General features: G+C 42.1%; 3 protein-coding genes and 1 pseudogene across 4 annotated transcripts in view; 2 read left to right on the top strand and 2 right to left on the bottom strand.

The window, feature by feature from the left end:
* On the bottom strand, window positions 1-17567 carry ALKBH1 (alkB homolog 1, histone H2A dioxygenase). The gene is made up of 6 exons (XM_084891773.1): window positions 17309-17567; window positions 14781-14889; window positions 12080-12242; window positions 7385-7475; window positions 5778-5971; window positions 1-1377 (listed from the first exon to the last, which is right to left on the bottom strand). Exons 1-6 carry the CDS (start codon window positions 17489-17491, stop codon window positions 948-950), a joined length of 1170 nt encoding a protein of 389 aa, XP_084747899.1. The 5' UTR covers window positions 17492-17567; the 3' UTR covers window positions 1-947.
* LOC311626441 (glyceraldehyde-3-phosphate dehydrogenase-like) lies at window positions 1389-5375 on the top strand (annotated as a pseudogene). The gene has a single exon. The product of its transcript is annotated as a glyceraldehyde-3-phosphate dehydrogenase-like (transcript).
* Window positions 17541-22685, top strand: SLIRP (SRA stem-loop interacting RNA binding protein). Its single transcript, XM_084891912.1, has 4 exons — window positions 17541-17694; window positions 19667-19725; window positions 21839-21946; window positions 22578-22685. Exons 1-4 carry the CDS (start codon window positions 17598-17600, stop codon window positions 22635-22637), a joined length of 324 nt encoding a protein of 107 aa, XP_084748038.1. The 5' UTR covers window positions 17541-17597; the 3' UTR covers window positions 22638-22685.
* Window position 22686: 1 nt separating this feature from the next.
* SNW1 (SNW domain containing 1) overlaps window positions 22687-23388 on the bottom strand; it is a 36088-nt gene continuing 35386 nt past the window's right edge. Inside the window, exon 14 of the mRNA XM_084891613.1 lies at window positions 22687-23382. Within this exon, the coding sequence (XP_084747739.1) occupies window positions 23184-23382 (199 nt within the window). The 3' untranslated portion in view covers window positions 22687-23183. The remainder of the gene's footprint in view (window positions 23383-23388) is intronic.

Below are 23388 nucleotides of genomic sequence, written 5' to 3'. Positions count from 1 at the left end.
TGTATAGCAATTTAGCTTAGGGTATAGTGAGTTGAGTTGGTGAGGGTACAGAGATTAAAACTCACTGTTTCATGTATTTTCCAAGTTGTCTGCAATAAAAAAAAAGACAGCAGTGACTGGGACACCAAGGAATATTCTTTCCTCTGAGACAGCTGCAAGAAATACTTAGGGCAGAGCAGGTTAGTGCAAGCATGTCAAACTCTTAAATGAGGCATGTGGTCCATCAGCCGTGAGCTTGGCATGCTTGGTAGGGCTTCAACAGCTAGGAGGCCTCAAAAGTAAGAATAATACTACAATTAGAAATAGAAAAAAACTAATCCCAGATACACTAACCCTCAAAGACAGATACAGATCTTTAATTTAAAATTGAGTAAGTTTAATCACAGAGAAAAGAGTTACAGGTCATCCTTGGACTTTTTAAATCTAACAAAATTGTATTTAAAATCCAACAGCAAGAAGGCCAGAAAAGATGGAAGATCAAAAGATTTGATGTTAATTGGAAGAATGAAGTGAGACTAATGGTTGATTCATGGAACCATAATTTTATCATAAAATCACTAGATGGAGTGGTAGAAAGGCTATTAGGTTTCCCATCAATAAAATGCGATATATTTAAAGACTCCATGGACATGGAAACTCACTTCTACCTCCCTCAGAGGTAATGGCGGGGCTGAGAAGGCCGTTGTGGAATGTCACACCTCCTTGGACGTCTCACATACATGATGCTTGAGCAGGACTGAACACCTGTCTGGTCCAGTCCTGGTTAGGCCGGCATGTATGTGAAGTCAGTTTACTAGTCAGAATGGGTTCCAAGGCAACAGCGTGATCAAGATGAGTTCTTCCTTGTCTCTGTTTTTGGCTTGTCTTGGTGCTGAAGTCAATGCAATACAACAGCATGGTCATCTACACTAAGATCTACCTAAGAAAAAGAATGGCCCCTCCAAGTCTCAGCTGTCAGGGTTTAACCTCGCTCGCTTTACGTGGCTCTTCCCGTCATCCAGATGGCAGAAACCTTCTGTGGCGGTGCCTCTCTTATTCTCCTCCATGGGTTCCAAAGGGAAGTCCTGGTCTATGGCCAGTACCTGTCGGACAGTCATGTTAACACGAGCAGTTTTCAAGTAGCTGGCACACACCTGCCAGTCTTCCCTGGAGCAGCACTCTACCACCGAGTCCCTGGGGAGGACAGCTGGGGGAGGTGCTTCTAGGCAGCAGGGCAGACTTTCCCCCTCGGAACTTGGAAGGACCTTTGGAACTGCATGGTTCAACAGGCGGCTGAAACCTGACATTACCATGATGTCACCACTGTGCATAAACATGGCTGTGGGGGCTTCATCTCTTTTGAGGCCACCCAGGAGAAAAATGGCAGACTGCCCGAAGCTACAAAAAAATAAGTAAAACAATACAAGTCAGTAAGTTTCTGTTACTAATCATGTAGGGAAAATTATGGTTAATTGCATAATTTCAACTTGATACTTATTAATCGTAAATCTTTCTTTTTGGGGGTAAAATCCAAACTCCATACAAAGAGGAAGAATCTTGCCGAAACCGGTTTGGCTCAGTGCATAGAACGTCCGCCTGTGGACTGAAAGGTCCCGGGTTCGATTCCAGTCAAGGGCATGTACCTTGGTTGCGGGCACATCCCCAGTAGGGGGTGTGCAAGAGGCAGCTGATCGATGATTCTCTCTCATCGATTTTTCTAACTATCCTTCTCTCTCCCTTCCTCTCTGTAAAAAATCAATAAAATATATTAAAAACAGGCTCTCTGCTCCTCCTGTTCGACAGACAGCCGTGCCAGAAGCCACAACCCTGAGACATGATGGTGAAGGTCGGAGTGAACGGATTTGGCCGCATTGGGAGCCTGGTTACCAGGCCTGCTATGGAATCTGGCAAAGTGCAAGTTGTCGCCATCAATGACCCCTTCATTGACCTCAACTACATGGTCTACATGTTCCAGTATGATTCTACTCATGGCAAGTTCAAAGGCACCGTCAAGGCTGAGAACGGGAAAGCCCATCACTGTCTTCCAGGAGCTAGATCCCGCCAACATCAAATGGGGTGATGCTGGTGCTGAGTATGTTGTGGAGTCCACCGGTGTCTTCACTACCATGGAGAAGGCTGGGGCTCATTTGAAGGGCGGAGCCAGGAGGATCATCATCTCTGCCCTGTCTGCAGAATCCCCATGTTTGTGATGGGTATGAAACATGAGAAATATGACAACTCCCTCAAGACTGTCAGCAGTGCCTCCTGCACCACCAACTGCTTGGCCCCCCTGGCCAAGGTCATCCATGACAACTTTGGCATTGTGAAGGGACTCATGACCATGGTCCATGCCATCACTGCCACCCAGAAGACCGTGGATGGCTCCTCTGGGAAGCTGTGTCGTGATAGCCGAGGGGCTGCCCAGAACATCATCCCTGCTTCTACTGGCGCTGCCAAGGCTGTGGGCAAGGTCATCCCTGAGCTGAATGGGAAGCTCACTAGCATGGCCTTCCGTGTCCCCGCCCCCAATGTATTAGTTGTGGATCTGACCTGCTGCCTGGAGAAAGCTGCCAAATACGATATCAAGAAGGTGGTGAAGCAGGCAGCAGAGGGCCCCCTAAAGGGCATCCTGGGCTACACTGAGAACCAGGTTGTCTCCTGCGACTTAACAGTGACACCCACTCCTCCACCTTTGATGGCTGGCATTGCCCTCAATGACCACTTTGTAAAGCTCGTTTCCTGGTATGACAATGAATTTGGCTACAGCAACAGAGTGGTGGACCTCATGGTCTACATGGCCTCCAAGGAGTAAGAGCCCTCTGGACCAGTAGGCCCAGCAAGAGGAAGAGAGGCCCTCTGCTGCTGGGGAGTCCTTGCCCCGGATCAGTCCCCTGACACACTGAGAACCTCCTGACCACGGTTTACACCCCAGACCCCCCGAAGAAGGGGAGGGGTGTAGGAAGCCCTATTTTGTCTGTCGTGCACCATCAATAAAGTTCACTGTACCCAGCAAAAAAAATAAAAATAAATAAAAAATAAAATAAAATATATTAAAAACAAAACAAAACAAAGAGGAGGAATCTGCAGATCTCTCTGTAGCTCCTGCTGGGTGGCCTTGGGCAGTAGCTGACTTTGAACCTCCTTGGAGATCCAAAGAGCCAGTGTACCCAGTGGTTAGAGTGAGACCATCCAGATTACAACTCCTCAGATCCATATGGGACACACTCAGGGGGCAGACTCAGTGAGTACCAAAGCCCCACTGAAGCAAGTCCTCCCCATAAGGGTGTCTTCAGCACAGAAGTTCATCCATTGAAGACACAACTGGTCCTCACAGCCAATTGGCCTGGAGGTCAATTCCTCATAGTGGTACCAATAGCAATCAAGGCTTAACTACAAGACTGTGCACACAGCCCCCAAAGGGGTGCACCAAGAGTATCCACCTCAGGTAATTAGGGAGGCTGAGCCACTGGGCCCTATAGGACACCTAGCACACAAAGCCACTCTATCAACACAGGAAAGCAGCCAAAATGCAGAGACAAAGAAACAGATCACAAATAAAGAAATGGAGGAAAGCAAACTACTGGATATAGAGTTCAAAACCACAGTTTTAAGGTTACTCAAGAATCTTCTAGAAATCTCTGAGAAATATAGTAAGACCCTCAAGGATATGAAAAAGGACCAATTAAAAATTAAGTATACACTGACAGAAATAAAGAATAATATACAGAGATGCAACAGTAGACTAGAGGATCCCAAGAATCAAGTCAAAGATTTGAAATACAAAGAAGCAGAAAACACCCAACCAGGAAAGCAAAAAGCAAAAAGAATCCAAAAATATGAAGATAGTGTAAGGAGCCTCTGGGACAACTTCAAGTGTACCAATATCCAAATTATGGGGGTTCCAGAAGAAGAGAGAGCAAGATATTGAAAACCTATTTGAAGAAATAATGACAGAAAACTTCCCCTACCTGGTGAAAAAAATAGACTTACAAGTCCAGGAAGCAAAGAGAACCCCAAACAAAAGGAATTGAAAGAGGACCACACCAAGACACATCATAATTAAAATTCCAAGGGCAAGAGACAAAGAGAGAATCTTACAAGCAGCAAGAGGAAAAGTTAGTTACCTATAAGGGAGCACCCATACAACTATGAGCTGATTTCTCTACAGAAACTATGCAGGCCAGACAGGAGTGGCAAGAAATATTCAAAGTGATGAATAGCAAGAACCTACAACCAAGATTACTCTACCCAGCAAAGCTATCATTTAGAATTGAAGGGCAGATAAAGAGCTTCACAGATAAGAAAAAGTTAAAGGAGTTCATCACTGCCAAACCAGTATTATATGAAATGCTGAAGGGTATTCTTTAAGAAGAGGAAGAAGAGGAAAAAGGTAAAGATAAAAATTATGAACAACAAATATATATCTATCAACAAGTATATCTAAAAATCAAGTCAATAAAAATTCAGATGTACAGAATAAACTGGTGAATATAAGAATCTGGGGGATAGAAAGGGAGTGGACTGACAATTCTCGGGGGAAAAAGACTGGACAAAAATTGTACACCAAGCAACAAGCAGACTGTCAAATCACAGCAGGGAGGGAAGGAAGATCTGGGGAAGATAAGAGATCAACAGAAGGACTTATATACATGCATATAAGTACAACCAACGGACACAAAACTATGGGAAGGGAGGGGCAATGGTATATGTACACAAATAATAATTTAATAAAAAAACTAAAAAAAAAAAAAAAGTGGGAAAAAAAATTTTACACCTATGGATGAGGACAGTGCAGGGGTGGGGTGGGAACTGGGTGGATGTTTCTAACTCTCTTCCCTCTCCCTTCCTCTCTGTAAAAAATCAATAAAATATATTTTTAAAAAATTCTGTTCAGCCACTTTCTTAAAAAGAATCAGGGGCAGTACTTTGCACAAATTTAAAGTTATGCTTAGGGAGACAAGAGGAGTAAATTGTTCAGGCTTTTGTGCTTTGCTCTTCTCTCTTCCAAAACAGATACTGACTTAGCTGTATGGCCTTCCCTTTGTCTATTCCACTGACACAATATCTATCATTAAAAAAGGCAGACTCCATGCAGGCAATCCAATGAATCTCTCCCTCTCTCTTAAAAACAAACAAACAAACAAACAAACAAACAAAAAAGCTTTTTTACAGAGAGGAAGGGAGAGGCATAGAGAGTTAGAAACATTGATGAGAGAGAAACATTGATTAGCTGCCTCCTGCACCCCCCCTACTGAGAATGTGCCTGAAACTAAGGTATATGCCCTTGACTGGAATTGAACCTGGGACCCTTCATTTCACAGGTCGACACTTTATCCACTGAGCCAAACCAGTTAAGGCTTAAACAGAAATATTAACTGTAATTTGGCCATGATTCTTTTTTTTTTTTTTAAATATATTTTATTGATTTTTTACAGAGAAAAAGGGAGAGAGAGAGAGAGAGAGCTAGAAACGTCAACCAGCTGCCTCTTGCACACACCCCCCCCACCGGGGATGTGCCCGCAAACAAGGTACATGCCCTTGACCGGAATCGAACCCGGGACCTTTCAGTCCGCAGACCAACGCTCTACCGCTGAGCCAAACCGGTTTTGGCTGGCCATGATTCTTAAAGGATTAAGCTAATTTTACTTATGATGCATTGTTAAAATACCCAGAAGTGAAAGATTATAGAGTCCAGCCATTTTTTATGTTTGATGGTTTTATTTTATTTCAGTTCAAAATGCTTTTAAAAATGGAGTGAGGTGATAAAACGTAAAATCAAATCCCCAGAACTAACTTACCTGAATGACAGCAGGGGTTTGGAGTGATCTAGTTCAGATTTGTCCACGTGAATTCCCAGTGTAGAATCTAATCGGTAGTAATTCAGGATACCTGCTTCAGCTCGGAAACCCTGAAATCCACAGGCAGCAGCTACTTGCTCTGAGAGGAAAGCCAGGTCAGAAGGGAAAGGTGTATAATGATCTGCTGAGTATTTCTTTAATAAAAGTAGGGAAAATAAGAAAAATAAATAATGATCTCAGGAAAGTAGACAACTGCTGTAAGTTTAATTACCACTTAAAAAATCATCCTGCTTACATGTAACATTAGCATAATATGATTCAGTCATCCATATTTTGAATTATTAGATTACTGGATGCCCCAAAATATGGATGAATAAATCATGCTCTTCTAGCACTACATCACCTATGCTATAATGAAATAATTACTTCTTTTGAACTTTGAACTCTTTCCAAGTTGTCTATGCACTATTCTTTCTTCTTTGATAACTCAGTTTTTGATAATTTTCCCTCCATGTTTTTCTTAGTAAATGAGGCCCACTTTGAGGATAACAATGTCAATAATAAAAATAATATAAAAAGCAATCAGCTAGCATTTATTGTAATCACTACACAGGCATTATTTAATTATCACAACTACCATCAAGGCAGGTATTATCCTTGTTGAAGGCATAATTCAAACCCAGGTTGTCTAATCTTAAGAAAATCACATGGCCACTTCCCCAAATACAGTTACTGTATCTAGTTTTCCATTACTTGGCATCACTAAAAATAAGAGTTATATCATAAACATTTTTGGGCAACACATCATTATTTTGATCAGTTAATATACTTGTTAATAAGCTGGGTTGACTGAAACTATAGAGCTTTTAGAAAGTAACTGGCAGAAGCAAGGTGGTCTACTCCACTCTGTTTTATTCAGTTTACTCTCAGAATTAGTCTTTTTACTTGGTTGCAAATATCTCATTTAGATAAGAGAAACTGTGCTGCCACTGATAAAGGAGGCATTCTCTGAAGCACAGAGGTACAGAAAAAAACAAAACAAACCTGTATCTCAAACAAAGCAAAACAAAACAAAGCAAAAACACATAACCATGAGACTTCGTTAATTTTAGGACATTCTTTCCCCATCTCTCTCCTGCTCAGACCTTATGTAGCAGGCAGTGGTATTTAGATTCTGAAAGTCCTTTTGTAAATTGATGAGAACACCAGAAGTATATGGATCCGCTTTTATTCCAGGAAGATATTATATAGAAAATGCTCAACAATAAACAACAAACAATGGAAATAAAGATCATAATTGACAACTGCTCTTGAGTACAGTATAAAAACCCCCCCGACATTCCTGAAACCTACTTAGAGAAAACACTGATAGTCTTTGATAAAATACCATAATATGAGTGCAAATGAAAAAGAAATTTTCTCTTGATACATTATTCATATCTCTTGAGATACTATATCAAGGGGATTTTAAGAGGAAATAAATAAGAGAGATGCTCCTAAAAATAGATAATATACTGTAAGCTTGGCTAGGAAGAAAGCCCACTATGTGTGCCCAAGAAGCATAAAAAAGGAAAATAATAGAATTAGCAAAAAAAAAATTTGGATACCTTACTGTCCCAGTTATAATGGTAGCCTAGGGTCACCCACCGCAGTTTCTCAAGTAAGCTTCGGGGTCTCCGTTTATTCACTTCTTTGTTTCTGCAAAAATTAGACACAAAGAATTTATTAGGATATAGTCACAGTAAATGGCAACAACAGCCGTTTGTATGGGCCCTAGAATCTAAATTTGGTATTCTATGGAATAAGCTGTTATCCAAGATATTGATAGGGGAAATTAGAACAGATGAGTTGACCAAGAATATAATATTAAAAAACACCTGGCCAGTGTGGCTCAATGATTGAGCATTGACCCATGAACCAGGAAGTTATCAGTTCGATTCGCAGTCAGGGCACATGCCCAGATTGAATGTTCTATCCCTAGTAGCGGGTGTGCAGGAGGCAGCTTATTCTCTCATCATTGATGTTTTTATCATTCTCTCTCCTTTCCTCTCTCTGAAAGCAATCTATAATAATAAAAGCATAATATGCTAATTAGACTAGATGTCCTTTTGGATGACCTTCTGGACGAAGCTGGGGCTGCAAGGAAAGCCAGGGTCCCTGGTGCCAGAGGGAAGCTGGTACTAGATGCCCAGGTAAGGAAGACCTACTCTTGCATGAATTTTCTGCATTGGGCCTCTAGTATAAACATAAATAAATAAATAAAACACAAGGAGGCCAAGAAGGTTCAATGCCAATAGAGCTGCCATATCCACCCATAGGAATGCAAATCACAGACCCTCTCTCTTTCTGATGCTCTCTGGGAATGCGGGGAAAGCTGGCACTACTGTCCAGCTGGCATGTACCCTAACTGACCATGATTCTACCACCTTAAATAGCTTATCCAGTGCAATCCTTTTGTTTCCCAGATGAGGAAAAAAACACATTATTAGGCAGTGATGGAAGAACTCAGGCCCTAATCTACTTTTAATGCTGTCAGCAATATCTGAGCATATCAGTTTTTTCCACCCTTGACAATAGAAGGTATGGCTATAACATCTTTTATTTTTTTTATAATTTATTAGACAGAATTACTATCTCACCATTGTTTACAGGATGGTTTATTAAAGAGATTCGTCTGACCTACCTTAGAAGAAGACAACTGGAATTGTTATCACAAGGAAAAAAACCCAATTATTTGAAAACACAGGCTGGTTTAATAACAAACTCTAAGCTCTCTTTGACTAATTTCACTCAAACCGCACCATTAGAACCATTAAACTACATATAGAACAGACAAAACTGGTACAGAGTCTTAAGAGGCTGTTCTAGACTTCTCACATACTATCTTATTTAATTCTCACATTATCAAATGAGGGAAAGGATTACTATGAGGCATAGAAAAGTTAAGAAACTTGCCCAATGGAACAGAGTGAGGAGTCTTAGAGGGAAGGCAGGTAGAAGGGTGGGGAGGGAGATGACCAACCAAAGACTTGTATGCATATATGCATAACCCATAGCACAGACAATAAGATGCTGAAGGCCTGGACAGGGGGGCAGGGGTAGGCTGGAGGAGGTCAATGGGGGAAAAGGGAGGACAAATGTAATACTCTCAACAATAAAGAATTATTAAAACAAAACAAAAAAGAAACTTGCTCAAGTTTACAAAATGTTTAAATGGCAGAACCAGAATTTGAACCTAGGCAATCTGATTCTAGAAACAGTGCTCTATATAGCACTAAGCCCATTATAATCTGGCCTTAACCTTCTCTTTCTGCTTCTCCTCTTGCCAAGTCTATTCATGACTTCTAGGAAGCATTTTCCATAATCTACTTCCAATCTAGCTTCCTAATTTACCATTCCAATCTATACTAATAAAAGGGTAATATGCTAATTAGACAGGGTGACCGGACATTTTCCATATGACCAACTTCCTCTGGACAGTTAGGGGGCGATTAGGTCGGCAGGGCAGTTGGGGGTAACCAGGCTGGCAGGGAGGCAGTTGGGGGGTGACCAGGCTGACAGAGGGCCAGTTAGAAGCCAGCAGTCCAGGATTGAGAGAGGGATGTTCAACTGCAGGATCGAGCCTAAATCAGCAGTCAGACATCCCCTGAGGAGTCCCTGACTGGAGAGGGTACAGGCAGGGCTGAGGGATCCCTCCCCCACATGCACAAATGTTGTGTACCGGGCTTCTAGTAACCCTGTATAATACAAGGCCAGGGACCATAAGCACAACGACCAGAATGACCACTCGACCAGTCGCCATGAAGTGCATTAACCACCTCTTGTACCACACACCGTCCCAGCCTGTGAGCTACAGCTCATGGCGGCAGGCAGGGCTACTTGTGGCTCCCTGTGGTGGTTTGTGGTGGGGCAGTGAGCAGCAGCAAGCAGAGGCAAGCTACACACGCACAATTTCATGCACTGGGCCTTTAGTCATCCTATATAATAAAAACCTGATATATAAATCAACTGAACATCAGAATGACCAGTCGCTGTGATGCGCACTGACCACCAGGGGGCAGGCGCTCAACGTAGGAGCTGCCTCCTGGTGGTCAGTGAGCACCCATAGGGGGAGCGCTGCTCAGCCAGAAGCCAGGATCATGGCTGGCGAGCACAGCGGCAGTGGCAGGAACCTCTCCTGCATCTGCTTAGGCAGGCGGTAAGGAGCAAAGGGTCCCAGACTACAAGAGCCCCAGATTGCGAGAGGGATGATTGCTTGCGGGCTTAAGCCCGAGGGGACACTCCTGCATTGAGCATCTGCCCTCTGGTGGTCAGTGCGCATCATAGCAACCAGTTATTCTGCTGTGTGGTTGATTTGCATATTAGCTTTTTATTACATAGGATTCCTGTACTTGCCAAATTACATTACCGTATTTTCCGGCGCATAAGATGACTTTTGAAACGAAAAAAAGTCAACCGAAAATTGGGGACAAAAGACCAAAATTGCACAAAAATTACCTGCAGATCTTGATGGCAAAGTAAGTCTTTTCTTTGAAGTGGGGGGTAGTCTTATACAGCGAATATAGGCCTAAACCTATGTTTTAACTGTAAAATTAGGGGGTCGTCTTATACGCCGGAAAATACGTATATGGTTATTGGAGGCCTGGTGCATGAATTCGTGTATGGGTGGGATCCAGACTGCCTGCCCTGATTGGGGCAGATGGGGCTAGGCAGGCCGAGGGGAGGGGCTGCAGGAGGTTGGCAGGCTGGCCCTGCCCCCAATGGAGCTGGTTGGCTGGCCACAGTATCATAGCGACCAGTCATTCAAGTTGCTTGGCTTTTATATATATACATACATATATATATATACACACACACACACACACACATATATATATATATATGTATGTATGTATGTATGTATTTAGATGTCTCTGTCCTTGACTAACCTACAAATTCCTGAAAGGCAGGAAGTGTCTTATCTGTCATTGAATCTTTAACACTTAAACACAGTATTTGATACGTAGCAGAAACTCAGTAACTGTTGAATAAATGCACACATCCTGCGCTTCTATCTCACAGAACTTACTCTGTATTAAATATTACCTCTTTTTGAAGGCTGCTTTCTCTACTCAAAACAGTGTTTTTTTGTTTTTATTTTTTTTAAAAATATATATTTTATTAATTTTTTACAGAGAGGAGGGAGAGAGATAGAGAGCTAGAAACGTCGATGAGAGAGAAACATCAACCAGTTGCCTCTTGCACACCCCCTACCGGGGATGTGCCCACAACCAAGGTACATGCCTTTGACCGGAATCGAACCCGGGACCTTTCAGTCTGCAGACCGACGCTCTACCACCAAGCCAAACTGGTTTCGGCAAAACAGTGTTTTTCTGACTGGCCAAATTCCTAGTCATTTTTGAAGACCCAGTTCAAATAGACAGAGGGGAAAAAGATGACAATGAACTATAAACATAATTTTTAAATTCTTTCACACTTCCTTCCTGGTTGAAAGAATTATTTCTTCTTCTGGCCCCCACATCATTTTTCTTGCTGAGCTCTATTATAATTATTCCTGTTCATATTGAGTTCCTGCCACAGACTATGCACTCCTGAGTACAGGGATAGTGGCCTACTTATCTTTGTTTCACCAATGTTCAGCATCATGCCTGGTACATGACTGACCCACAAGAAATATTTGTGAAATGAATGAATGTTGAAACATTAAGGTATAAACATTAGTTCTCATGAAAAACAACTGATCTGCCATAAAACAGCTGCTAGAATTGACTTTGTCTAGGAGAGCAGAAATAAAGAGCTTTCAGAGTTACTGTTTGCCAGGATACCAGTCTTCACAGAAACTCACTTTAAGTAGAAAAAAGGGACCAAGGTGAATGAAAATGGGTTATCTGGTGATTACTGAGGACGAACTTGATACCTAAGCTATGATAAGCAAATCTTTGATCTCAATTTAATATAATTGTCAAAACATCTGCCCAAATGTTCCAGAGGGAAGAATTTAATTTTGTTGCATTTGCCAAAACCGGTTAGGCTCAGTGGATAGAGTGTCGGCCTGCGGACTGAAAGGTCCCAGGTTCGATTCCGGTCAAGGGCATGTGCCTTGGTTGCGGGCATATCCACAGTAGGGGGTGTGCAAGAGGCAGCTGATCGATGACTCTCTCTCATCGATGTTTCTAACTCTCTATCTCTCTCCCTTCCTCTCTGTACAAAATCAATAAAATATATTTTTTTTAAAAATTTGATAAAGATCTGTGATGACTTGAGCTGAATGCTAACATTTTATTGTGATTGATAAAACCTACCTGAGAAACTCCTTGCTCTGTTCCCATAGATCTTGGGTCTCTTCTTTAGTCATGTGTTTGTCCAGGTTACATACATTAGGTTTCTGGGAATATAACTTAAGGCACTGCTTCACCCAGTGCCACTGGTAACCCGGGAGGAAGGGGTTTGGGATGAAAATAAAACCTAATAAAAGATGGGTGGGAAAGAAAGGAGAGGAGGAAATTCTCCATCAGTTATTCAGATAGTTTATTTCTGTTGACTTCCTTATACCCTCTACTTTACTATTTACTTTCCATTTTCCTTTGCTCAATGCTTCCAGTGGCTTCCATGCTTATAAGCAAATGTTTTCATTCCTATTCTCCAATTTTACAGGAAGAGGAATTCCTTCAGGTTAGTAAAAAATTAAGTTTGATGATCACTAGCCATCTACCACTATGTAAATACCTTTGGCTTTTGGGGTTACTCTCAAGGGAAACAAACATCCCATAATTATTATTTGTGTTACCCCAAAGCAAATTTTAGAATTGAAACTGCCAAACGTATTCCCTTAAATTTTCACCCGGTGTCACCATGTACAGAGGTGGCTGCTCCCTGAAGTTACTACCTTTGATATTTCAGTGTGCCCTTTTTGCCCTTTCCATTTTCTATTTTCTGGCTACTGAGTCTATAAATTATCATGGTTATAATAATTGGTATGATTTCTGCCTCCTGACTAATATAGCAGAGAAGGAATATGGTATGTACATCTGTTAGGTATGGCACGATGCAAATACCTACAGCATGCTGAAAAGATTCTTATGACCTTAAAAGTAATTTCACCTCACTTTTCTCCTTTGTAAAAGAGCAATAACAACATTAAAAAAATATATTTTTACTGATTTTTTACAGAGAGGAAGGGAGAGGGATAGAGTCAGAAACATCGATGAGAGAGAAACATCGATCAGCTGTCTCCTGCACACCCTTTACTAGGGATGTGCCCGCAACCAAGGTACATGCCCTTGACTGGAATCGAACCTGGAACCTTTCAGTCCGCAGGCCAACGCTCTATCCACCGAGCCAAACCTGTTTTGGCAATAACAACATTTAACTAGAATCCTATGCATGGCAAGGATTTATTCATCAAGCATTCAACAGACACACATTGTGCACTTTCTTAAAAACTTAAGAGTTGAAAAATTTTATCCTTCATGAAATACCTGGATATAGGACAATAGAGAGTTATACAGATAATGTCTTATTTTTTAATTTTAGGTTGTTTTTTTTTTTAAATTAAATTATCTGTATGTATGGGAGGGGGGCAATGTTAAAATATGTACACAGATAATAATTTTAGTTTTTAACTGAATTTATTGGAGTGACATTGGTTAATAAAATTATATAGATTTCAGGTGCACAATTATGCAATATGTCATCTGTATACTGTATTGAGTTTATTACCTCAAGTCAAGTCTCCTTCCATTACCATCTTTCCCTGCTCTCCCCTGTTCTACCTCTCCAACCCCCCTTTCCTTCTGGTAATCACTGTAGGGAACAGTTATAGGGTTAAGCCTCAGACTGACCTGCTGGCAAAGCCAAAAACAAGTCCCAGCTTAGAGGGCACAGCCCTCTTAGCATAATTAATCTTGACCTTATGACATTCCCTAGATCCATCCTGGTGGGTTTGATTCCTGGTCAGGGCATATACCTAGGTTGTGAGTTCGGTTCCTGGTTGGGGCATGTGAGGGAGGCAACTGATCAATCAATGTTCCTCTTTCACACAGATGTCTCTCTCTCAAAATCCCAAGTTTTTAAAAAGCTATTACACCTTCTCTTGTTAACAAATACTTTAGTGGTCATACTATTTTAAAAGCTGTAATATAGACCTGGCCCTTAGCACACAAATTATTATTTCTTTTTAGGGGTATCATTTGCTTTTAATCCATATTTGAAATCACAAGTGCAATGATAACTTTACAAGTATGTCCTCTAGAAAGTAACCAGGTGACAAATGTAAGATTACTTGGCCAAATAAAACATTGCCATAACTTCTAAATAGTTCTTAATAATAATCTTATTACTTTATCTGCAAAGTGAGCTATCCAATATCACTAAAATTTTAGGACTTTTGATTTCATTACTGTAATTTTTTTCAAATGTTCGGCCTTGATGATGCCAATAATTTTTAAGTTGTTGTTAAGTCATTTGAGAATACAGGGGTTTTGTGACTGGAGTGACCATTTTTTATTTCTTTAAATATATTTTTATTCATTTCAGAGGAAGAGAGAGATAGAAACATCAATGATGAGAGACTCAATGATTGGCTGCCTCCTGAACACTCCACACTATGGATCCAGACTGCAACATCAGCATGTGGCCTGACACCTGGTTCATAGGATGACACTCAACCACAGAGCCATGCCAGCCAGCCTGGAGTGACCATTATTAATTATTCTATCACTCAAAGTGGTTCTACTGCCAGAGTTGGTGGGTGTTCAGAGAGATGCAGCAGGGAGCCCAGAGTCACTGTCATATTTTTCATTTGTACCTGCTGTGCTGTATAAGCAGCACTAGTGACTCCTGTTCTGTCCTTTAGGAGTGCTACATAAATAGAAATCTTAGATGAGGCAGAATTTAGGAGGAGTTGGAGAGTGTGTTTGCTGTTCTTCTTTTGCCTATTTACTAGCTCCTCTTCTAAAATTAAGATAAAATATTGAATTCACCTTGTACATCACCTGTACTCACCAGGATAGCCTTCGAGTCCATAAGCTCGCCAATTGCTGACTGGCTGAAGTCCTGCTCTATGTGCATCGTGGTCACTGACTGAGGACACACTCAGCTGAGTTCTGACCACCTGGCAGGAAGGAAACAAGTCAGAGGGCTAAAGTTATTTTACAGATCAAACCTGAGAACTTCAAAGCTCTAAAGATATTTCTGCTATGGGGCAAAGTTAGGAGTCATAAGTCTGGGATCCTAAATTTAGTCCCATCACTTAGTAAAACTTAGATAAGTCACTTCATAGAGGCTGTTTCCTCATCCATATACTAGCCACTAGAGAGCTACATAAAATTAAGTTAATAATGGGAAGCAAGCTGATTTTTGCCTTAAATACCTTTTTGATATCATACCTTTGTGATATCTTTCAGGACTCTGGTGTTTGGTGTACTGGAATACTCCCAGTCACAATGCTGTTTACTTCTGTTAGGGCTAATAATAATGCTTCTGAGGCATTTGTATACAGTTGGTGTTTATTTTTATTGATTTCAGAGAGGAAAGGAAGAGGGAGAGATAGAAACATCAATGATGAGAATCATTGATTGGCTGCCTCCTGCACGCCCCCTGGTGGGGACTGAGCCTAGGCATGTGCCCTTGACTGGAATCAAACCAAGGATCCTTCAGTCCTCAGGCTGATGCTCTATCCACTGAGCCAAACCAGCTAGGGCTTCAGTTGGTGTTTAAACAGAGCTAGGAGGAACACTAGGCTGGGGAGGGTGAGAGAATGGAAAGAGAGTACTCAAACCATACAATCCATCAATAAAACATTAGGAACCCTGTTTGTTAAAAGTACAATATGTATTCTTTTATTTATTTATTTAAATATATTTTTTATTGATTTCAGAGAGAGCATGAAAGAGATAGAAACATCAATGATGAATCATTGATCGGCTGCCTTTTGCAGGCCCCCTACTGGGGACTGAGTTTGCAACCTGGGCATGCGCCCTTGACGAAATGGAACCCGGACCCTTCAGTACATAGGTCAATACTCTATCCACTGAGCCAAACTGGCTAGCGCAATCCAAGCTTTTAAAAAGAGTTTTTCTGTTGTGGCCCCCCCCCCCCCCAATCCCCCTTGCCAAACTGTTGCCGTCACTTCCTCCACTGCTCTCATTAGGTATCTTTTAACAGTAACTTTCTTCTCTAAGTTGCTACTTTCAATGTTTTGAGCAGGGTAACTAAGTAACAAAGTTTTTATTACTCAATATTGTATTTATAGAGTACTTACTGTTTTGTGCTACACACAACGTCTCCTTCTCAGGTGACTTAATTCTAAAAGTATGTATTATGGTCAAGTTTTGGGCAAAAGTAGCTGAATAAGGGTCTGAGGGATTCTCCCATGAATCAACTGTATTATTGCAGGCGAGCAGACTTTCTGGGTTGCTCTGACAACTCTAAGACCATTTCTGCTAACAAGCGAAGCTTCTTAAGCCAATTTCGAGACAAATATGGTGGTACTGTGGCATCCCAATTTTATTGAGAACTATTTTAAAAAAATATATTTTTATTGATTTTTCACAGAGAAGAAGGGAGAGGGATAGAGCTAGAAACATAGATGAGAGAGAATCATTGATCAGCTGCCTCCTGCACATCCCCCACCGGGGATATGCCCGCAACCAACATACATGCCCTTGATCGGAATCGAATCTGGGACTTTTCAGTCCGCAGACCGACGCTCTATCCACTGAGCCAAACCGGTTTCGGCTTATTGAGAACTATTACTAGGCTTGGAAAGAATGCCTCACGCAGCCATCTGTGGATAATACCAAGGGCAAATAAGGATCAGGTATCCTCAAGTGCTAAAGTAACTGTAAAGAAAATATACAGGGGGCGGGGGGCAGCAATGGAGAAATAAGAACACAATGTAATACCTTAATCAATAAAGAAAATATATATTACACTGTAGTTGTGGTTTTCCCTGAGTACCCTGTGCCCCGCCCAAAGGCAGAAATAATGTATGATGCTTAAATTCGTTATCCCTTCACTTTCAACTTGGAGAGATTATCTCTGAATTACCTCTGAATGCCTTCTTTCTAGGAGGCTCAGACAAGACCGGTATCAGTTTTATGGACAAGAGCGATCTCTATCAGTTCTGGGGTTATTCGGGTAGCTGGCTTTTTAAAAACTGCTGAGCGCTACCCTAACGTCTACGAATACAGTTTACGGTGTTTTTTTGGTTTTTTTTGTTTTTACACAAATCAAAGTAGAAATACAAGTGGACAGTTAATGGAAGGAATCAATACCAATTCCCATACATTTTTTGACCGAGGACACCGCCACGAAGGGCCACGTGGGGATTGAGTTTGCAACCTGGGCATGTGCAAACCAGTTTGCAAACCAGCTGCAGAGAGCTCTTCATCGTGGGCAGTTCACCTCCGCGGAGGGCGGGGGTCGCTCCATGACAACCAGTGTGGGAGCGAAAAGTGACGGGGAGGGCAATGACAGCCCTCCGGGAAGCGAGGCAGGCCCTCGGGGAGGCGCGCCGCTCCTCTCCGTACCTTGTGGGCCGTGGGCCCCGGGCCGCGGGCTGCCTGGGCCGCCGAGAAGTCGATGACCCCTCCCAGGTCTGCGGTCCCCGGGCGGCTCTGCCGGTAAAAGCGGAAAAGCTTCCGAAAGGCGTCCTCCGCAGGCTCTGTCGCTAGCGTAGCCACGGAGCCCAAGGCCGCCGCCATCTTCCCCATCTCGCTGCCCGGCCTCCTCTGCCCCGGAAGCAGATCCACGTGCACTGGGTGCGGCAGGTTCTTCCGGGGTCGCGACCTCAGGTCACCGAGGTCCCTCAAGCTAAAGATGGCGGCGTCCGCAGCGAGGGCTGCCCTGGCTCTGCGGGCCAATACCGGCCGGCCCGTCGCCTTTATCAGGAAAATCCCCTGGACCGCCTCTTCGAGTGAGTGATGGAGACGCAGCGGGGCGGGATGTTTAGGTCCAGGCGATCCTCAGGAGCTCTGCTTTCCGCGGAGCGCGCAAGTCAGCGTGGTGGCTCCTTTAGGAGGCTGGGTTTGCGTCTGTGCCCACCAAGGAGCAGAAGGAAACGTTTGCAAGGAACCGCTTAGGAATGTCCCTTGAGCTTTTGGAGCGCGTGCTCACGATCTCCTCTCCTTCGGGGTGATTTGGTGAAAAGGCTATTAACTCGGAAACTTTTAAGACTTACCATTTAGAAGGGATTCATTTGATGGCGGTGTGGGGGGATGAATTCCAAGAGGCGAGATTGGAGGTGAGGAGACGAACTAAAAGGCAACTTCAGTAATTTTGCTCTAAGATGAGGAGCTGAACTAGGGTAGTAGTAGAAGGGAGGTCAGATAATTTCTGCTAACAAAACAATATACACAGCTTTTCGTGATATTTTTATTTTATTTTATTTTATTGATTTTTTTACAGAGGAAAGGAGAGGGATAGAGAGAAACATCGATCAGCTGCCTCTTGCACACCTCCCACTGGGGATGCATCCATGCCTTTGACCGGAATCGAACCTGGGACCCCTTAGTCCGCAGGCCGAGGCTCTATCCATTGAGCCAAACCGGTTAGGGCTCGTGATGTCTTGGTAGGCAGTAGCGCACCTAATGAGGGAAAAGGAGGAATGGCTTCTAAGTTTTAACGTTAGTAAATTTCGTGGTTAGAATGTAGGAGAAGCAGTTCAAAAAGAGATGTTTAAATGTGTTGGACAGAGGAGGTTGTGTATTGCTTCAATTTCATCTCCTATAAAATGGAGTCAGGATCGTCCTCATACCATTGTAAATGAGTTTATATGTAAACAGCTTAAACTTGTGCTAACTATAGAGTAAATACTCAATAAACGGTGGTTATTTTCATGATTCCTAAAATTGGAGCTCATGGGAAAGGCAGAGGCTGGAGATAGAGGTTGGGAGTAATCAATACTGAACTCTCACCAACCTTGTTTTTGTCCGTGTCGGCTGCTGTTTTGAGATAAGGTTTTTACCTTTGCGTACCAAAATTTTGGTAAGCACTTTTACAATTTACGTTTTTATTATTTGAAATTTTACATTCGCTTACAGTCATTTTTGTGGATAATCCATGTGTCGAATCAGTTGCCTTAAACAATAGAGCAGGGATAACTTCTCTTAATTTTTGTAGTCCAAGTATGATAGTAGGGTGGGAAGTAGATCAATTTGTGTCTCTCCTTCTGAGTACGCTGTGGGTAAAGACCAAACCCAGTAGGCCCTGTGAAACTGTAGAAAGGCTCAGGGGTTTCTTTAGCATCTTGCACATTTGAGATTCCACACTAATGGGGGATTTAAAACCTTCCAGGAGGCTGGCCAGCATGGTTCAGTGATTAAGCGTCAACCTATGAATGAGGAAGTCACAGAGCACATTCCCCAGTTTCGGGCTCCATCCCCAGTGTAGGGTGTGCAGGAGACAGCCCATCAATGATTCACATCATTGTTTTTTTCTCCTTTTCTGTCTGAAATCCTATTTAATAAAAGAGTAATATGCAATTTAACCATCACTCCGTTACACCCACCAGCCAATCAGGTATGCAAATTAACCCCAACCAAGATGGCTGCAGCTACTGAGCGAGCAGGAGGGAGGCTTGGGTTTCCCTGGCGATGGAGGAAGTCAGGCTTCTGCAGCCCAGTCCCCGTCTTGGCCTCCACTTAAGGCTACAAAGTTTCAATTATAGAAGATAAATAAATCCCAACGGAAATGGCTGCTGCCATGGAGCGAGCAGGAGACTTGGCTCCATTCTGGGCTACAAAGTTTCAATTGTAGAAGGTAAATAAATCCCAGATACAAGTGGCTCCTGTACATAAGTTTGGAGTTCTAGGACACCTTTTGCTTTCTATCTACAATCTAGGGTGGAGGATGCATTTTGTATTAACTATTATTGTTTTCCTATACAGGTGAGCTGAGAGAACACTTTGCACAATTTGGCCATATAAGAAAGTGCATTCTACCTTTTGTGAGTTTTGTGGGGTTTTTTGTTTTTGTTTTTTAAGTATTAATGTTATCCTTTAATTCCTGTTTCTTGTTTTTGTGAAAGCATGTCAACTTATCTGTATGTATAATGGAGTGAAGCGGTTTAATTTTTGATGATAAATTTTGGGTGATACTAATTAAAAAGTTAAAAGAACAAACCTTCCCCCCCCATATCCTGGGCATTTGTGCTAGTTTTTTATTGTTGCAAAACAAATGACCACAAACTTAGTGGCTCAAAAGAACATATATTATCTCACGGTTTCTGTAAATCAGGATTCTGAGCACAGTCTAGCTGGTTGCTCTGCTGAGTGGCTATATAACTGCAACCTGTCAGTTGGGGCTCTGGTCTCATCAGAGGCTCAACTGGGGAAGATGGATTTCCAAGCTCCTACAGGTTTTGGCAGTTGTTGTCTTCCAATTGTGGGACTGAGCTTTTGCTTTCTTGTTGGCTTTCAGCTGGAGGCTGCTCTCAGATCCTAGGGACTAGCTGCAGATTTTTGTTTCCTGGCTTCTTTGTGGGCTATTTCCCAGGATGGCAGCTTGCTTTTCAAAGTCAGCAAGGGAGTTTCTTCAGTGTAATATAGTCACAGATTGACACTCCATCACCGTTGGCATATAATCTGATCAAGGGAGCAGCATCCCATCACTGTTGCCATGTATTCTTTTAGTTTGAATAGCAGCACAGGTCTGTATTGCATTCCTCCCCACCCCCCACACCACCACCACCAGAGGGGATTATACAGGGAGTAACAAGGGGATCATGGGGCCATCTTAGAATTCTGCCTGCTATAGTATTATGATAATGAGATAGTAGAGGATAGTTTATCATAAAACTAATTGGTGGAGTCCTAACTGGTTTGGCTCTGTGGATAGAGCATCGATCTGCAAACTGAAGGGTCCCAGGTTCGATTCCAGTCAAAGGGCATGTATCTTGGTTGCGAGTACATCCCCAGTAGGGTGTGTTGCAAGAGGCAGCTGATCCATGTTTCCAGTTCTCCATCCCTCTCCCTTTCTATAAAAAAATCAGTAAAATATATTTTAAAAAACCACAAATCTAATCGGTGGAGAATATCTATTTTAACTTTTATCCTCATTAAATTGGGTGCATTTTAAACTTTTCATATTTATTACATTCCCATTCCTTTCTCATGATGGTTTAGAAATCTATAATTTGTTTTACTTCATTCTGGGCTGTATTTTTCTTTTTTCTTTTTAATATATATTTTATTGATTTTATACAGAGAGGAAGGGAGAGAGATAGTGAGAAACATCGATGAGAGAGAGTCATCGACCAACTGCCTCTTGCACACCCCCTACTGGGGATATGCCCGCAACCAAGGTACATGCCGTTGACCGGAATCGAACCCGGGACCCTTCAGTCCCCAAGCCAACGCTCTATCCATTGAGCCAAACCGGTCCCGGCAGGGCTGTATTTTTCTGTTGAGCTTTCTAGAATTGTTTTTAGCAGGTGATAATGGTAGTGGTAGTGATGAGGGTGATTAGTCTCAGAAATTACCAGAAATATACCAAGATTCTGAAGTTTAAATTTTGTTTCTAGAAGTGAGAAAGAGGGAGAGTACTTCTTTTTGTGATCGGAATTTCCCTTGAGTACTATTGTTACTGTAGTTTGTTTCTAGAATGGCACAGGAAGCTCATTTTTATATTTTACTTGTCCCATGGTAGCAAAAAAGCAGAGAATATTAACATTAACATAGGAATTAAGCTTTGGGTAAGTAGGAGAGTGAATATACATTAAAGGGAAGGGTTTTTTGTTTTTGTTTGTTTTTTATTGATTTCAGAGAGGGAGAGAAACATCAATGATTAGAAAGAACCATCCATTGGCTGCCTCCTGCACACGCCCTACTGGTGGTCTAGCCTGCAACCCAGGCATGTGTCCAGACCTGAAATCAAACCAGTGACCTCTTGGTTCCTGGATTGATGCTCAGCCACTGAGCCACAGGGGCTGGGCTAAAGCAAGGTTTTTGACATTCATTAAAATGTCTGTTATCCCATTTTGGAAACATTGGTAGTTTGATTTGGAGCTTATAGAAACTTTCTCAAGTTCATGATTATTTTCTTAAATTTTGAATTTTTAGGACAGAGAGACTGGCTTTCACAAAGCTATGGGTTGGATTTACTTTTCTTCAGAAGAAGAACTTCAGACTGCACTACAACATGACAGTCATGTTATTGATGGAGTAAAAGTAAGTGTCTTTCTATATATATATCATGTACTTACTGTATATCAATTAAATAGGTCAGAAGTGTGAAATGACAGGGAGTTGGGGCAGTCTTTTAAAGAATGGCGGTGGTGGTAGAGTGCCCAGTTCTAAAAGGTCTGGGGAGGGAAGTAAAGGAAGACCAACCTAGTAATGGGTAACAAGCATATGTAACACCGAGCAGTGGAAACCGCAGCCTAATTATCAGGGGATGAAATCCTGGCTTTTCCACTTATGTGGCCTTGGGTCAGACTGATTTACTATTTTTTTCTAAATGTTTTTATAGATTGCAGAGAGGAAGGAAGAGGGAGAGAGATATAGAAACATCAACTGGCTGCTTCCTGCATGCCCTCTACTGGGAACTGAGCCTGCAACCTGGGCATGTGCCTACTGGGAATTGAACTGATTGACCTCCTGATGTATCAGTCCACCAACTGAACCCGGGCTGATTTATAATTTTTAATTGAAATTCATTGAGTTTTACAAAAAACATCCTCTTGACTTATTGGTGCTGACTTCCTAATAGAAAGCCAGTCTTAAGGGGTTAATTTTCAGTTTTAATGTTTTTTTGCGGACATTGGCTTTATCTTTACAGTGCTTACTTGATTTTTTTCAGCTCCACGTTCAAGCTCAGAGACCAAAAGTTTTACAAGATCAAACATCTGATGAAGAGTAAGATTTTTAATACTACTGCTACCTACTAAATAAAGGAACAAAACTGAAAGTTTTGTGTAAATGTTTTTATTTGAAACAAACAGGTGCACCAAGCAAGCGCTTACTTTTCCCCCTTCCACATTGACACAGAGCACAATAGGGGCATACGTCATTTGGCTGGACAGTTCCAATAGGTGAACATCCTTCTACTCACTGTGGCTGGGTTAACTTTACTCATAACTAGCCATTCTTTCACAAAATATTAACCCCAAAGTACTAATGTCACATAAAAGGAAGTGATCTTAATTTCATTTATGGGGCAGTATGTTCTATAAATGCCAAAAGGTGGGAGAAGCACAAACACAACCCACTCTTTAAAAAAACTAAATAGTTCAAAGTAGAATTTTCCACCCCCCCCCCCCCCCCCACTTTTTGCTGTAATAAAAAGTAGTGCTGGGATCTGACACCCAGATTTGGTTTTTATCTGGCCCATTTACAAAATGTTTACCCATATGACTTGCATCATTAGGGTTATGGGTAATAGTCCATTCACTGTGAAGAGGTGTATCTATTCCTTCCTCCTCTTCTTGCCTTCATGCTCATGTTCCTTGGGGCGGCTGCTATCTGAGGGTCTTTTAGAGCCACCGTGCTGTTTGGCTTCTTCCAAAAACTTGTCCAAACCAAAAGGATCTTCTTCAAACTGAACTGGTCCTTCTCGACCTCTTTGCTTACGGTCTGAACCAGAAAACTCCTTATCGGGAACAAATCTAGGG

Source organism: Pipistrellus hanaki, assembly GCF_964339955.1.
Source record: "Pipistrellus hanaki genome assembly, chromosome: 1".
Taxonomy (NCBI): Eukaryota; Metazoa; Chordata; class Mammalia; order Chiroptera; family Vespertilionidae; genus Pipistrellus; species Pipistrellus hanaki.
Note: the sequence above shows the minus strand (reverse complement) of the source record. Positions and strands in the feature narration are given on the sequence as shown.

Coding starts and splice junctions, on each gene's coding strand:
- ALKBH1 (XM_084891773.1), bottom strand. CDS start 17,491: ATGGGGAAGATGGCGGCGGCCTTGGGCTCCGTGGCTACGCTAGCGACA. Junction 14,890..17,308: donor CGGGGCCCACGGCCCACAAG/GTACGGAGAGGA, acceptor CCTTCCTGCCAG/GTGGTCAGAACTCAGCTGAG. Junction 12,243..14,780: donor TGGACTCGAAGGCTATCCTG/GTGAGTACAGGT, acceptor ATCTTTTATTAG/GTTTTATTTTCATCCCAAAC.
- SLIRP (XM_084891912.1), top strand. CDS start 17,598: ATGGCGGCGTCCGCAGCGAGGGCTGCCCTGGCTCTGCGGGCCAATACC. Junction 17,695..19,666: donor CCCCTGGACCGCCTCTTCGA/GTGAGTGATGGA, acceptor TTTCCTATACAG/GTGAGCTGAGAGAACACTTT. Junction 21,947..22,577: donor ATGTTATTGATGGAGTAAAA/GTAAGTGTCTTT, acceptor GATTTTTTTCAG/CTCCACGTTCAAGCTCAGAG.